The sequence below is a fragment of the Podarcis tiliguerta genome, assembly GCF_965153285.1.
Source record: "Podarcis tiliguerta genome assembly, chromosome: 9".
NCBI lineage: Eukaryota > Metazoa > Chordata > Lepidosauria > Squamata > Lacertidae > Podarcis > Podarcis tiliguerta.
In genome coordinates, this window is record NC_139542.1 from 11,899,688 (window position 1) to 11,915,575 (window position 15,888).

Sequence of the window (15,888 nt, forward strand, 5' to 3'; positions counted from 1 at the left end):
ATAGGGCAAATCATGCCACATGTTTTGCATAACTTATTTGGCTTTTCCTAGTCCTGGCAGCTAAGAAATACCCAGGGCCGCAAGCCCTGCTCTTCCACCACCCAGCTAGAAATCCAACTCACATTTCATGCTTGAAGGAGAGTCTTCTCTCAAAACAAACGTATTGCAAAACACACACAAAACGCCCAACCACTACTGTTTGGCCTTTGCCTCTATTCATGAAAAAGCCATGCCAAACAAAAAAGGCTTTGAATTGCATTCTTCCTCCGAGCAGCTCACAAGGTCTACACATCGTTTCTCCTCCACCACCCCTTTTTCTCAGGCAGGACGGTTATTATCTGTTTGCCTAACAAGATTTGTGGCCAAACAGGGATCTGAACCCAAATCAGCTGAGTCAAAGCCCAGCATTCTGCCCAGGACACCACACTGGCTGTGCTCATTCTGATGCATCCTAAAAATGAGAATAGATTGCAGCCTCCCACAATTCATGCTCATGATATGCATCTGATATACATGCAATTCCTACACTTCTCTTCTAGGCTAAGCAGGTTGCTTCCAAAGAACATTTTTTAGAAGGGCATAGTATCTGCAATGAAAGATGGCTCTGCAGGAGAGCAAAGGAAACTCATACACTCGTGAGCCCTGAATTTTCACATTGCCAGAGCATTTATTCCGCTTGCTCAGGAAGCCATACTTCCAGATAATTATCAGCCAAACTAGATCAGTAAACCATTACTGATCGGATAACTAAGTTGCCTTCAGCGTTTCTTCTTAAGCCACTAGACTTCCCTCTCGGATTGATGGATTCTGACAAGCCTTTCGTTCATTTAGATGCTTTGCAAAGTTGGGAGACGTTAACAGCGCCAGAAAAGCTTGCAAAAGTTCACTGGCAGGCTTATAGCGGAAGAGGATTGCACACAGATCTCGTACGTTGTTTAACTTTACACAATTCCCAGAGGAGCAGCCCTGTTAGGCTGTCGCAGCCGAAACAAACAAGAGGCTTGCGACACTTTAAAAGGCTAACAAATGCATGATGGCATAAGCTTTTGCAGAGCGCAGCCCCGCTTCCTCTGGCGCATAAAGTGTTATCCTCAGTTACTCGTATATATGTGCATGGCTTGAGGGGAATGGGGGATTGCAAACAGTGAGGTCAGGGGGGAAGTGAAGCAGAGAATACGCAGAACAACAGCCAGAGTAGTTAGTGATAACACAGAAATTCTGGCGTCTATATGCTAATTAACACATATAGTGTGATTATGGGGGGGGGGGGGGAATCCACTAAAACTTTGTCCCAGTTCTTTTTTTATTTGCAAGCCAAATCCTATGCATATCATCTCAGAAGTAAGTCATAAGAAGAAAAGGAAAGGAACAAGACTGAATCAGGTAAGTGCTGGAGATGCAAAGAGGTTGCATATGCAGAGGACTTGTAAAAGGGTAAAAAGAGTATTGGGAAATGATCCATAATGAATCGAGAAAAATGTTTAAAAGTACTTTCCCAAGAAAAACCAAAGTCCTTTCTGTTGGGGAGAATTCAGACTGAAATTCCCAAGTGTCAAAAAAGGTTATTTATGTATGCCACTATTGCGGCCAGTAGGGACGCGGGTGGTGCTGTGGGTTAAACCACAGAGCCTAGGACTTGCCGATCAGAAGGTTGGCAGTTCGAATCCCCGTGACAGGGTGAGCTCCTGTTGCTCGGTCCCTGCTCCTGCCAACCTAGCAGTTCGAAAGCACATCAAAGTGCAAGTAGATAAATAGGTACCACTTCGGCGGGAAAGTAAACGGCGTTTCCATGCACTGCTCTGGTTTGCCAGAAGCGGCTTAGTCATGCTGGCCACATGACCCAGAAGCTGTACGCCGGCTCCCTCGGCCAATAAAGCGAGATGAGTGCCGCAACCCCAGAGTCAGTCACAACTGGACCTAATGGTAAGGGGTCCCTTTACCTTTATATATACAAATATCTACAGGCTAAAAAACCTTTCTCTGGCTAACAAACCTTTCTCTCTCTCTCTCTCTCTCTCTCTCTCTCTGATCACATTCCTCTACACCACCACACTTACTGCTGGACAGGTTTCCCTTTTAAACCGAGGACAGCCAATCAACTGACAGCACATTACTGCTGAGTCTTTCTGACTCAGCACTTCCATCGAAAGTATTGCTGGCTGATTGCATCAGCTAGCAAACTCAAGCCTGCAGACTTACTATCTCACACAGCATTCTGTGAATCCCGACACCCTGTTCTCACAGTGGCCTGCCGAGAGCCCAGAAACAAGACCTCCATACAAGAAGGCTCTCCTCACTTGCAATTTATGACAATGGGTATTCAGAGGCAGAGGACAGCACCAGATCCAACTATTGGCTCATATTTGGGTGTGAATGGATTTGTTTTCATGTATCGACTGACTGGTCAAACGTGAACTCCCAGACCACTTCGACTGCAGCTTCAGAGCTCTTCAACCCCCAATGCCTAGCGGACGCCAAATACAATCTACTGCGTAAACATATGCAAAGGTTGCTTATACAGTCATTATTTCTTATACAATCCGTTCCAGAAGTCCGTTTGGCTCCCAAAACTGTTTGAAAACCAAGGTGTGGCTTTCAATTGGCTGCAGGAGCTTCCGCACTCAAGCAGAAGCAGCACTGGATATTCAGCTTCTGAAAAACATTTGGAAACCGGAACAGTCACTTCCGGGTTTTCGGCATTCAGGAACCAAAATGTACAAGTACCAAGGTGTTCGAGAACCAAGGTACGACTGTACTTTGCATAACCTTACATTTGTTGCAGAAGCTTTTCTACCAAAAGCTGAAATTCTCAGGCTAGTTTCTAACTTCCTTGTAAATTCCATGAAGTTGTACAGACAATCAAGCCCTGGTTAGAGAAATCTAGCTCTCAAACACTGAAGAACAATGGCCTCAGCTCTAAAATGCATTGCATTTCCTTTGCACTGAAATGAATGGATTGGATTAACATATTGGCAACGTAATTTACACCATGAATTGTGTAAGTTACATCATTTCACCACAAATAACGTAGTTCTTGATGGAAGGCATAATGCAGTGGAATTGAAACAGTGCTGCATAAGACGAATACGGAACAGAATGAAAAAGCCATGCCTTCTTGCATCCCGACAATCAAGCAATAGTTTGTGGTTGCTACCAGCTGAGTCTATTCCAGTGCTTCTATGGTGAATCCCACAACATTAGTCTAATTGCAGAGTTGGAAGGGGCCTAGTCCTACCCTATGCAATGCAGGAATCTCAGCACACGGTCCCCCATCCAGTTTGAAACCGGACCAGATCCTGCTTAGCTTTGCAAAGCTGCTAGCTGTCAGGGGACTGCCATCGGAACAGGGGAGGGAGGCAGGGACGCCGTTGGGATACAGGGAGCCGCAGAAACTTCTGAGGAGCAGTTCCTCGTCCAGCGGTGGGAAAAGCCACACTTCCAGTGGAAAAGAGTGGGAAGGGCCCAGCCAAGCGAGGAGAGGGCTCGAAGATGCTGCTGAGAGCCCAAGCGCCTCACCTAGCCTGGTTGGCCAGGAGGCACACATGCCACTTCCGTCGCCCAGTTTGCGCAGAGGGGTGAAGCCCAAGGAGGGGAGATGGAGGTTTGGGGTGTCTAAGTTCTTATGTTGGAGGGGAACCGGAAGGTGCCACTCCCGGATTCTGCAAGTGACTAAGACAGACATGAACCTTGTGTATCTGCACTGTAAATAGTTTGCACAATGAAACCTGTAAAAGACAGGTCGGAGTCCTGCCTGGTTGCATTTGACAGCAGCAGTTTTATTGCTGCCTGTGTAAGATAAAAAGGAGGAGATCTCTCATATTCAAACTGGATTATGGAACAGACAGAAGCAGCAAGTTTCAGTGGCATGGCAATCCCTTTTTTCCTCCCTCCCAACTTGGGCAGGATGAAATTCTCACACTGGACTCTGGAGCCATAGTTCAACAATCCATCGAGACAGAAATACTCCTCTCTATTCAGTCTGGGGCCTTATGTAGTACCTAGCAGCTCCTAGAGCAGGGATAATTGACATGTGTCAGGGAACTGCCATCGGAGCGGGAGGCGGAGAGGAGGCTCCAGGACGATGGTGGAGAAGGTCCTAGTAGGGGGAGAGGTAGCCCATCCGCTGGGGAAGGAAATCAGCGTAACACCAGTGGAGAAGGGGGGCAGATGGGGGAATCGGAGAGGTGGCTCCAGGCCTCTTCGCAGGAGACCAGCGGAGAGGGTACGAGTACTCCGTTGCCCACACCCACCTTGCGCAGAAAACTTCCGCGCAGGCAAAGGGGGAGGAGACTGGGCGTCAAACAGCTTCTATGCTGGAAGAGGTTTAAGAAACGCCCACTGACGGATTCTGCCAGCGACTGAGGCAGCCGCGGAACTTGGGGCTGTCCAGACAGAAAGGGTTCAACCAGGCAACCTAGCCAGGAGTAACGGCAACTTATGCACGAGCAACCCCTAGAACCATTACAACATGTGTTGCTGGACTTCAAATCCCAGGCTGCCCCAGCCACTGTGGTCAATGTTCAGGGAGAATGGGGAGTGTTAGTGCAAAAACATCTGGAAGGTTACAGTTTAGCCATCCCTGCCTGAGAGATCAGATCTGTGGAAGCCACATCAATCTGCAACAAAGCACTCAGGCAAGAGAAAGCTCAGGCAGCTTAATATTTCGCATGGAAGACGATGCCACAAAAGTAAATAAGATTTCACCACCTTAGTACATGAAAATTTAAGGCAATATGTGCTTTCCAGCATACTTACCGAATTAATTATCCCCCGGAGGGCTTGGAATCCTTCCTTGACTGGGAAGACTTGCTCCTTAAAACCAGCTATCCTTTCAAGCTAAGGAAGTAAGGACAAATGCATTGGCAAAAAAAAAAAAAAATGAACAGCAAAACCAGCCTTTGAAAAACAACCATCACGGACCAGTATCCTGGTTTCACAGTGGCCAACCAGATGTTCACGGCAACTGATATTCAGAGGCCTACTGCCTGCAGTAGTGGAGGCAGAACATAGCCATTATGGCTAGTCACAAACTGAAGGATGCATGAAGGAGAACCACACAAGAAGATGGGGGCTGCTTTTGCTCTTTGTAGCTGTTCTCAGTCAAAGAAAGTTGCTGCTTGAAAGCAACTTGTATTTTTAGCTGGGGTAACAGCTGCCTAGAAAAACAGCAAAGCTTTGGCCATGTGTACAACTCTTCCTCCTGTCTGTATGTCTGTTCCTTGGGTCCTGGTCCAACAACGTTCTTTATTATTATTATTAAAAAAAAAGTCAGATCTGTGCCTCCTCTTTCCTATGAGGAGCTTTGCCCAAGGCATCAGAGAGCAACCGCCAATGAGAATAGACAACACTGGGTTAAACTAGCCAATGGCCTGGCTCAGTGTAACAGGGGTGGATAACCTGAGGCCCTCCAGCTGTTGCTGGATGATTCTCACCATCCCTAGCCATCAACCAGGCTGGCTCAGACTCTGGGGGCTGTAGTCTATCACCATCTTTTAGACGGCCACAAGTTTGCCATCCCTGCAGCAGATGGTAGCTTCAGGCTTGGCCTCTACCTGCAGCAGAATGAAGAAGGAATGAGGGGATGACAGAATGGGCCGTACCAACCTGCAGGAGGGGGATCACGGTTTTGAATGCTTTCCTACATGCAAGATTCACTGCAAACACAAACTGCTTCTACATCTGTGTCTGCATCTACATCTACATCTGTAGCTGTGGCTGTAGCTGTAGCTGTATCTACCACAGAATTGTAGAGTTGTGCCCTGCCTCCAATGGAGGTCCCTGGGCAGCAACAGGAGAACAGGCCTTTTCTGTTGCTGCTCCTCATAGAATCATAGAGTTGGAAAGGACCACAAGGGTCATCTAGTCCAACCCCCCGCAATGCAGGAATCTTTTGCCCATTGTGGGGCTTAAACCCACAACCCTGAGATTAAGAGCTTCATGCTCTCCCTACAGCAATAAACCACAAAACCATACAATAAAATCCATCTACACAAGTTAAAAACAGACATCAATTAACCATTGTGGAAGGATGCATTTTGTAATTGCCTACATAGGCCTGGATGGAATAGGAAGGTTTTTGGCAGGCATTTAAAAATTGACAAAGGGGTGTGTGTGTGTGTGTGTGTGTGTGTTTTAACATGGTGCGGGGTGGAGGGACAATTCAAAAAAGGTGTGTCTACTGACAACCTAAGGATTTTGCACCTTCATTCTGCTGCATATAGAGGGCAGGTCTCCTAGAAGGTGTATCCAATACCCAGTGGCGTAGCGTGGGTTGTCAGCACCCGGGGCAAGGCAAGTAATTTGCGCCCCCGAACCCGTGGATTTGCGCCCCCTAACCCTAACCCCCAGATGTTGCGCCCGGTGCGGCCAGAACCCCCTGCACCCCCCACTCTACGCCACTGCCAATACCAAGGAAGTGAGTAAATCTTCAAACATTGCCAGCAACTTGTTTATCGTCACAACATGGTGTCCTGTAATATAGCCCCTACCTGGTCTTGGTCAAAATCGAGGACTCCGACGCAGTAGACTCTTGCTCCCATATCTCTGGCAAGCTCTGCCTTGAATGGAAATAAATCAATAAAAGTTTTATGCATTTGCTAGAATATAACAAGGTCCTGGTCCGACTGCACTGGCTACCAATTCGTTTCTGGGCCCAATTCAAAGTGCTGGTTTTGACCTATAAAGCCTTAAACAGCTCAGAGCTGCAATACCTCAAAGACTACCTCATATGAACCTACCCGGACCCTGAGATCATCTTCTGAGGCCCTTCTTCATGTGCCTGCTCCACAAGAGGTCCAGAGGGTTGGCAACACAAGAACAGTCCTTTTCAGCTTCCCATTGGTACAATGCTCTCCAGTGGCGTAGCAAGGCAAGGCAAGTAATTTGCGCCCCCCCCCCCGGCTGCACTGTCCCTCCCCCAGATAGTCCCTCGCTCTCTCTCCGCACCACACCGCACGCCTGGCACCCTCCCCTCCACAGTGGGCGGCGACCCGGGGCAAGGCAAGTAATTTGCGCGCCCCCCCACCGCTGCACTGTCCCTCCCCCAGATAGTCCCTCGCTCTCTCTCCGCACCGCACCACACGCCTGGCACCCTCCCCTCCACAGTGGGCGGCGACCCGGCGGCTCGGATCGGATTCGCACAGCCAGGACTGCAGTGAGAGAGAGTGAGTGAGCCAGGTAGGGGCAGAGAGCTGCGAGTGCGAGTGCGCCCCCCCAGATGTTGCGCCCGGTGCGGCCGGCCCCCCCTGCACCCCCCCCCACGCTACGCCACTGATGCTCTCCCCATGGAGACTTGCCTGGCACCTTCATTATACACCTTTAGGTGCCAGGCAAAAACGTTCCTCTTTAACAAGGCCTTTGATTGATCCAATGCCCTTTTAAAATGTGTTGGGGAGGGGGGTTATTAGGTTGTTTTAGTTTCCATTTTGATTATATCTTTTGTGATTTTTATATTGTGATTTTATCTTGAGATCTGTGGGTATAGGGTATAGGGATGTGGGAAACGCTGTGGTCTAAACCACTGAGCCTCTTGGGCTTGCTGATCGGAAGGTCGGCGGTTCGAATACCTGCAACAGAGTGAGCTCCTGTTACTCTGTCCCAGCTCCTGCCAACTAGCGATTCGAAAGCATGCCAATGCAAGTAGATAAATAGGTACCGCTGCGGCGGGAAGGTAAATGGCATTTCTGTGCACTCTGGCACTTGTCACAGTGTTTCGTGCACCAGTACTGGTTTAGTCATGCTGGCCACATGACCCAGAAAACTGTCTGTGGGCAAATGCCGGCTCTCTCAGCCTGAAGCAAGATGAGCGCCACAACTCCATAGTCGCCTTTGACTGGACTTAACTTTTCCTTTACAAATTTAATAAATAACAACAACAACACAAAGGGAAGCACTAAACTAAGCAGGACGCACAGTTTCAATTCAACACTCACCTCTTTTTCTGCATATTGTGGTATATACCCTTGCAACTGTCCATCCGTCAGAGCGATGATGATGCTGTTTGACTTCAAGGCTCCGACCTCCTTGATCTGCTTATTTGCCTGAAAAACAAAAAATGTGTGCTTATCACTGTCATTGGGGGGCTGAGAACTGGCACAAGAAGAATATAGCCATTTCAGATAAGGAGATGTGGGCTGTTGAAATTATTAACAGTTATAATAACTAATGAGCTAAGGGCCCATTAAGCTGAGGCCAAGTTAGACAAAGTCGATTCAGGAATCTTTTGCTCTATGTGGGGCTTGAACCCACAACCCTTGCTTGGCTGGGTTTTTTGAGGGGTTGTTTGTTCTATAGAACCAGGAGGAGGGGAAGCAACTGGATTGGGACCATGGGGGGGGGGAGCTTCACCCCATTGCCCCTGCTATGGTCCTGATCTAATCCACCCTCCTGCTTTTAAAAAAACAGCCACACAAGAACTAAATATGTAACTAATTCCATGTCACAATTGACCCAAGAAGGTCAAGATACCTTGAACAGCAACAAATCATAGAATTATTGTTTGTAGAGTTGGAATGCAATGGAGGACTCATTTGCCCAACGTGGGGCTCAAACTCATGACCTTAGATTAAGAGTCTCATACTCTACCCACTAAGCCATGAGCCACTATATCATTTAACAGAGAGGGGAAGGAAAACCTACTTCTTTTATTCCTTCATGTATGTACGTTTCACCTCCTGGCTTAACATTACTCAGCTCTTCAAGGCCTCTCTGAATTTCATTCCTGAAAATGAAGAAGAAAGCAAAAGATTATTAAACATTGTATTGAAAATATCGCTGAATCCTTCAAGCATTCCTGATCCCATCTGGAAAGATCTTAAGAAGAGAAGAAGAGTTCTGCTAGATCAATCCAAAGGCCCACTTAGTCCACCACTCTGTTCTCACAGTAGTGACCAACCAAGATACAAAGCTTGCAAGCAGAACCTGGGTGCAACAACCCTCCTGGCACTTCTGATTCCCAAAAACTTGTATTCAGAGACTTACAGTCTCCAATGGTGGAGATGCAACATAAGGTCAACCTTTGGTACCAGCCATGATGGCTACCATCAATTCAATGAGATACAGTGGTACCTCGGTTTAAGAACAGACCTGCTTACCAACGATTTGGGTTATGAACTTTTGCAAAACCAGAACTTTACCTCGGTCTAAGAACAGAAACCAAATGGTGGAAGGGCACTGGCAGTGGGAGGCCTCATTAGGGAAAGCATGCCTTGGTTTAAGAATGGTTTCAGTTTAAGAACAGATTAAGTTCGTAAACTGAGGTACCACTAGACACTGAAAACACCTGCATAAAATAGGGCTGGGCGTCATATCGATATCTTGTTTAAAACTGACTTGAAGTCCATATTGTGTTATTAGTTTCATAATTTCTGACGTGGCAATATATCCCAAAACATGATATGTGTGTGTGTGTGTTTGTGTGTGTGTGTGTTATGCAAAAATCACAATGTGGGGAAAACTGTGAAACCAGCCAATGCCTCTACATAGTTCCACTCTTATTTCAGACATCATGATATACAGTGGTACCTTGGGTTAAGTACTTAATTCGTTCCGGAGGTCTGTTCTTAACATGAAACTGTTCTTAACCTGAAGCACCACTTTAGCTAATGGGGCCTCCTGCTGCCGCCGGAGCACGATTTCTGTTCTCATCCTGAAGCAAAGTTCTTAACCTGTGGCAATATTTCTGGATTAGCGGAGTCTGTAACCTGAAGCGTATGTAACCTGAAGTGTATGTAACCTGAGGTACCACTGTATCATCTCTCAGCAACATCTCTCACGATGTTGAAAACCAGGCATCACCCAGCCCTAGCATAAACTGGACCCCCAAATCCAAATTTTGTAAGCAGAAATATATTGCCCATAAAAAGGCAACGCTAGAAAAATACCTGATAGCAGCCATTCACAACTGCCTCTTTTTATGCACAGTTCGATTGAACCTTATGCGCGTTTAATTTGTGCGATTTCAGCCTTGCGTGGTTGAAAGCCGGACGGTTGAAATTGTGCAAGTTAAATGCATGCAAGGTTTTCCTGGTGCAAAAAGAGCTTTCAAGCTCTCTGTCTTGCTTACCAGGCAAGGCTTGCTCAACCCACCAGCTCCAAGATGCTCTGGGATGCTCAGGCAGGGATGGTTCCAAGGGTTTGAGTATATGGGTTTTCATGTATATGCAGAACCCTTGGAATCAAACACCCACATTGGCAAATGCCGATTTTTTGAGGCACCCTTGATCCCTTCCCCGCTCCTCGCCCATAAAAAGCCTTAAGCCAAAATCTAAAAGGTAAGATTGGGAAAACTTGCACAAAGCAATTTATATCCGTACTGGCAGTCCTGGTTTCAGCGGAAGACATGCTGTGCACTATAGATGGCAGCTGAGCAAGTTACGTAAAAGTTAATGCAATCTGTTTAATCCAAAATATTTTACACTTGGTGTCTATTGAAAACAACTTGAAAATGATTATGTACGAATGCAGATTACAAAGCAGACACTTTGTGCTTGCCAGAAATGAGTGGCAGCATGTCCACAGGCCCCGCGGCGCTTCTGCTGCCAAGAAACAAACGACAAATCAAGTTCCAGTCTTTCTGAAACAGATTTCGCAACGCAAAAAATAGCTCTCGTACAATCAGTTCAGTTTTATTTATCCAGCATACAACCAAGACCTCCCAGCAATCTGACACCTCCAGACCTATTTCAGCTCTGGGGCCCAATGAACATATATATATTGTTTTTAAAAGAAAATCTAAGAAAGAATAAGATTCTGCAAACAAGAGGGGGGGGGAGAAGGTTGCCATCTAATATTCTGGAATATTCTGGAATAGATATTCTAATATTCTGGAACTAATATTCTGGAACAGAACGTAAGAATAGCCTGCTGCCACCTGCAGTTCCCAGAAACTGATAACCAGAGGCACACTTTCCCCCGACTCTGGATTTTCTTCCAGAAATATATATATATATATATATATATATAAAGAACCACATTCTGAATTCCATCTCAGTCCCTGGGACCAACTGCCCTACACCCCAAACATATTTCAACAACAAAAGCTGAGATTTACACAATTGTGTAGGGGGTGCTTTGCTGAAACAAAGGCGAAACAAAAACAAAAAGACCAACGACGCCAGTTCCTAAGAGATGGACACCTTGCAATAACAGACCCGTTCTGTGAGACTCGTCTTAGAATTCAAGACAAAAGGAGGAAAGGACAATCACGTTGACGGCAACTTGGAGGCTGCTCTGCATGTGATGAATGGTTACAAATAGAACGTCTCCTCTCAATGCAACATATGTGCATGAATCTCACACCTCTGCCTTTCAGAAAAGGCACATTTATATCCCCAACAGTTACCCTGCCTACCCCTCCTAACAATTGCTTCAACAAGTCTTTCAAACTTGCAACCAAGAACAAGGAGGAAGATGGCTTAATCCCAATTAATCCACCGCCATCTCCCGTTAATGCAGATTTAGACTGCATTTTAGAGAGTCTGCAGTGTTCACGTACCTTGTCCTGGAAATCCTTGCAACATAGCTCAGTTGGCTACAGCATGGTGCAGATAATGCCAAGGTTGCAGGTTTGATCCCCGTAAGGGACAGCTGTATATTCCTGCATTGCAGGAGGTTGGATTAGATTAGTTTCCCCAACTTGGGTCTCCTCCAGCTGTTTTTGGACTACAACTCCCATCATCCCTAGCTAGCAGGACCAATAGTCAGGGATGATGGGAAGTGTAGTCCAAAAACAGCGGGAAACCCAAGTTTGGGAAAGCCAGGACTAGACGATCCTCAGGGTTTCTTTCAACTCTATGATTATAACACTGCAAGGTAGGAAGCATCACCTGCAGTAGAATGAAGTGGCAGAATGGCCTGTAATACTTGAAGGCTGCATTGAGAGCAGCGCGGTGCAATGGTTAGAGTGCTGGACTGGGACGTAAAGAGATCCAGGTTCAAATCTCCATTCGGTCATCAAGCTCAATAGTTGGCCTTGGGTCAGGTGCTGCCTCTCAGCCTACCTTACCTGTTGTGAGGATAAAATGGGATGGGATGAACCATCTACACCACTCTGAGCTTGGAGGAAAAGGGATGTATAGATGTAATAACAGGAAATAAATAATCCTGCATTCTGAAAGCAACCGACCATCATGGCTGCTTGTGATCCCTGCATTGCAGGCAGTTGGTCTATACAGTGGTACCTCGGGTTACATATGCTTCAGGTTACATACGCTTCAGGTTACAGACTCCGCTAACCCAGAAATAGTACCTCGGGTTAAGAACTTTGCTTCAGGATGAGAACAGAAATTGTGCTCCGACGGCGCAGTGGCAGCAGGAGGCCCCATTAGCTAAAGTGGTGCTTCAGGTTAAGAACAGTTTCAGGTTAAGAACAGACCTCCAGAACGAATTAAGTACTTAACCCGAGGTACCAATGTATGAGTCTCTTCCAACTCTAAACTTCTATGGGTCTTTGAAAGGTGTCCTTATTACTTATAACAAGGAGCCACTACTGGCACTGAATTGGGCCTAAAGCAAATTCCTCACCAATGGTAAAACTGTACTATTTAAGAAACACTTCAGGTGATTAAAAAGGAACCACAATTTTATTACTGGTGGGGAAATTGCCTTAGGCCTAATTCAGGGCCAACTTAATTCAGTGTCACTTAAAATAGTATTTATTAGCATCAAAAGCTAGGGGTGGAGGGTGGGGAAAGCAATGTTGCAATTTGCTTACCTGTCTTGTGTTAATGGAAGAATAACCGTTGCTTGCATGGAAAACACGATGAAGGAGACCCTCATCTGGTTGCTTTTAAAGACAAGAAAAACATCCATCTCAGAGACATAAATCAAAAGACTGCACCCACGTGCGTTTCAATGGGATCTGTGTCAAGGCAGGACTCTGAGGACCTCTCCATCTTAACCTTTATGACAGAATCTGAGTAAACACAAAGCCCACACAGGAAATAGCTAACTTCTAATATCTCCCTCCTTGCTCAGCAGTTCTGTATTTCAGCTGACATACTGCATAATCATAAGAGCTGTGCCGGATCAGACCAAAAGCTCATCTGTACCAGCGCCCTGTTCTCAAGGCGGCCAGCAAGATGCTTTTCGGAAACCCCAAAGCAGGATCTGAACAGGGTTTTCTCCGCCGATGGGTCCCAGCAGCTGCTGTCCGGAGTGGCACTGCCTCTGAGGTCCTGCCAAAGGGCCAACCTTATCTTATACATATCTGTAGTTTATAAGTTTATAATTTCTGTTAAAATGAGAATTTAATACACACTTTCATATGGAATTGGATCCTGCTAGTGGTTGAACTGTGTTCTGGGACGCCCCACTGTGTTTAGAACACCTGGACAATATAACCAGCTGCGGTGGAAGTGAAAGCTTCTGAATTTCTTCTCCTGACTTCAGAGGGGAAGGGAGAAAGTGAGCCCAAGGCTCCCTGTAGCTTGTCCCTGCTTAGGCATATTGCACCAAACCATGGTTTAGTGTGACATCTGAACACAGTCACTCTGGCCCCTATAAAGACTCCCAGGTCAGGACTGCTCTTTGGTCGAACAATTAGGAGATACTGCACCTTGTTGGCTGTAATAAGCCATCTAACTTTGCCCCCTTCTGTCTTCTCTTACCCCACCCTAAGCTCAAAACGACTGGAACCATCACTCAATAGAGCTCTTTCCCTGCAAATGCGGGGGCCAGAACTAGGACCTTCTTTGTGCAAATGATGTTCTCTGTTGCAGCTCAGCCTCAGTCCCTCTCCTAGGTTCTATTGAATTTGTCTCCATACATAAACAGGTAGTTATATGAACTGGTGTTAGAAGTGTTTGTAACTGTGGCAGCCAAGGTGGTTCTGTGCAAACATTTTGGACTGCAACTCTCATCATTGATCTGTAAGAATAATAGTGAAGGACTGGTTTCGTTTTCGTTTTTCAAATTTAAGGCACCATCTTAATTAGCTTCTTCAATGGATTTGGCTGAACAAAAATGATAGGCAATTTCATTACCAAATACTTTTCTTTCTTCCACATTTTTAAATTCCACTATGCAGAAGTTCTGTCATGATAGGAAGCACAGGAATACTTTAAAAAAATAAACATTCTCGCTGCAATTTTGAGGCTCTTAAAAATATAGAAAACGTGTGCTGTGCTGCTACTGCAGACCTACATCTCTCAAGCCCAGCAAAATGGGAAACAGATGTACAACTCATACCGGAATGATCTAATTCTTATAATGAAACCTGCTCCGCGTTTTCGCCATATGCTGTGCTGAGCAGCATTTATCAACCATTAAGTAGTCCCATTTCTCTTTTAAAGGGGGGGGGAGGGAAGAAATCTTATTAAGCTGTTAAGAACTGTTCATCAAAGGATTCAGCCAAATCACTTTTATTTCAGCCAATTCAGCAACAAACAAACAAAGTGGAAGGGTGAGGCCTCTTGGCTGGAATAAAGGATGACCAAAAGGCTTTGGAATGGCCAATCAGATCATTTTTGGAAAAGATAAACATCTCTTTTGCCAGTAACTGAAAGCCTGAGCCACATGGCTCCTTTGGAACAACCAATTAGATCCTTTTTATTAACTTACCGTGTGTGTGTGTTTCAACTGCATTCCGTTCCTTGTTCTACTGAAAACTCATTTTTTGACTTTAGGAAGATAGATGCTAGCAATATGCAATTAAGGCCTGCCTAGTTCACATGACTTTTCGCCAGCTGGTCCAGCTGACAATCGCCTTCTGTATCGCATTTTCCATAGGAAACAATTAACTGCAACAAGGTCTGAGCAGCTACTTCCCACGCTCTCAGTGCCTAACCAGGACATGCCTAACCAGGACTGGAAATAGTCTATATTTTGTCCTTAATATCATCCTCTGATTTCTAGGCAGCACCAAGTATTAGGAAGAGCAGAATTAGCAGATGCAGAACAGGCAGGTTTTGCATTCATTTGCTTAGATTGCACAATTGATCCTGCTTCTGCTAGCCGTGGAGAAAAACAAGGTGCTACAAAATCGACAGAAGCACCAGCTTCTAATAGTTCAACAGACACCTCCTGCATATTCACAAAGCCATATCCCCAGGCGCAAAGCCCAGAACAGGCACAGCCAAAACGGTACCCTTGTGATGTCACAGGACTCGAACTCCCAACACCCCAAGACAGCATGGTCACTGGGCAGGGATGATGGGAACTGTAATCCAAAAATATCTGGTAGGCACCATGTTAGCTACCCTGGTTGAGAAATGCAGTATTTTTGTTTTGCGAAAGAAGAAAAGCTGCAAAATTCTGTGTCAGACACTAAATTCTCTCCTCATGCAATGCAAGTTGAATCCTCCTAACAGAGGGTCCATGTTGTGCTCGGCCCCTGAAACTCTTCCCCAACCGGCTTGTGGGCAAGCTAGTGGTGCCACAGTTATGCCACTGGCATTTAGCCAATCAGCATCGTGGCAAAGGTTGGGGGTTGGGCATTGGGGGTATCTATTTGGCAGCGTGACGTAGGGACCTTCTTTTGCTTCGCGCTGCCCAACACCCACCCATTAATTAGGTCGTGTTTGGCCTTGCTTTGGACTTTGGTTGGTCGCCTGTTTTGGAACGGGGGCTGGGTAGGAATTATTCCCAATTCCCAAGATTGGCTGTGGCCACTTGTTTTTTGCCTACCTCTTAGCAATTGTCACAACTTTGTAAGGTTTGACAGTTAGGCATTGGTTTAGGGTTATGTGGGGAGGGGAGGGGCAGCCATCACCTGCCCCTGCAATGAACAGGGTATTCCGTTAAAGGAATCCAGGGGTCTGGATCTCGTCCGAAGCCCAGAGAGGGGCTAGGGCCATGCCAGGACCCCCGGGCACCCCAGGGGTGAGCACCAGTCAATATACACTGACAGAGATCCCCCTGCTGGTTGTTTACACTTACAGGCTTCCTACA

The 15,888-nt window shown here is 46.2% G+C and overlaps 1 protein-coding gene and 1 long non-coding RNA gene across 2 annotated transcripts in view; one reads left to right on the forward strand and one right to left on the reverse strand.

Moving 5' to 3' along the window:
* The window catches only part of LOC310657777, a 254,852-nt gene that overhangs the window by 155,869 nt on the left and 83,095 nt on the right, over window positions 1–15,888 (forward strand). The window lies entirely within an intron of this gene.
* The window catches only part of ANTXR2 (ANTXR cell adhesion molecule 2), a 157,586-nt gene that overhangs the window by 130,127 nt on the left and 11,571 nt on the right, over window positions 1–15,888 (reverse strand). The window contains exons 3-7 of the mRNA XM_083398478.1: window positions 12,713–12,784; window positions 8,638–8,719; window positions 7,932–8,039; window positions 6,489–6,557; window positions 4,756–4,836 (exon numbers count right to left, since the gene is read on the reverse strand). Of these exons, the coding sequence (XP_083254604.1) occupies window positions 4,756–4,836; window positions 6,489–6,557; window positions 7,932–8,039; window positions 8,638–8,719; window positions 12,713–12,784 (412 nt within the window). The remainder of the gene's footprint in view (window positions 1–4,755; window positions 4,837–6,488; window positions 6,558–7,931; window positions 8,040–8,637; window positions 8,720–12,712; window positions 12,785–15,888) is intronic.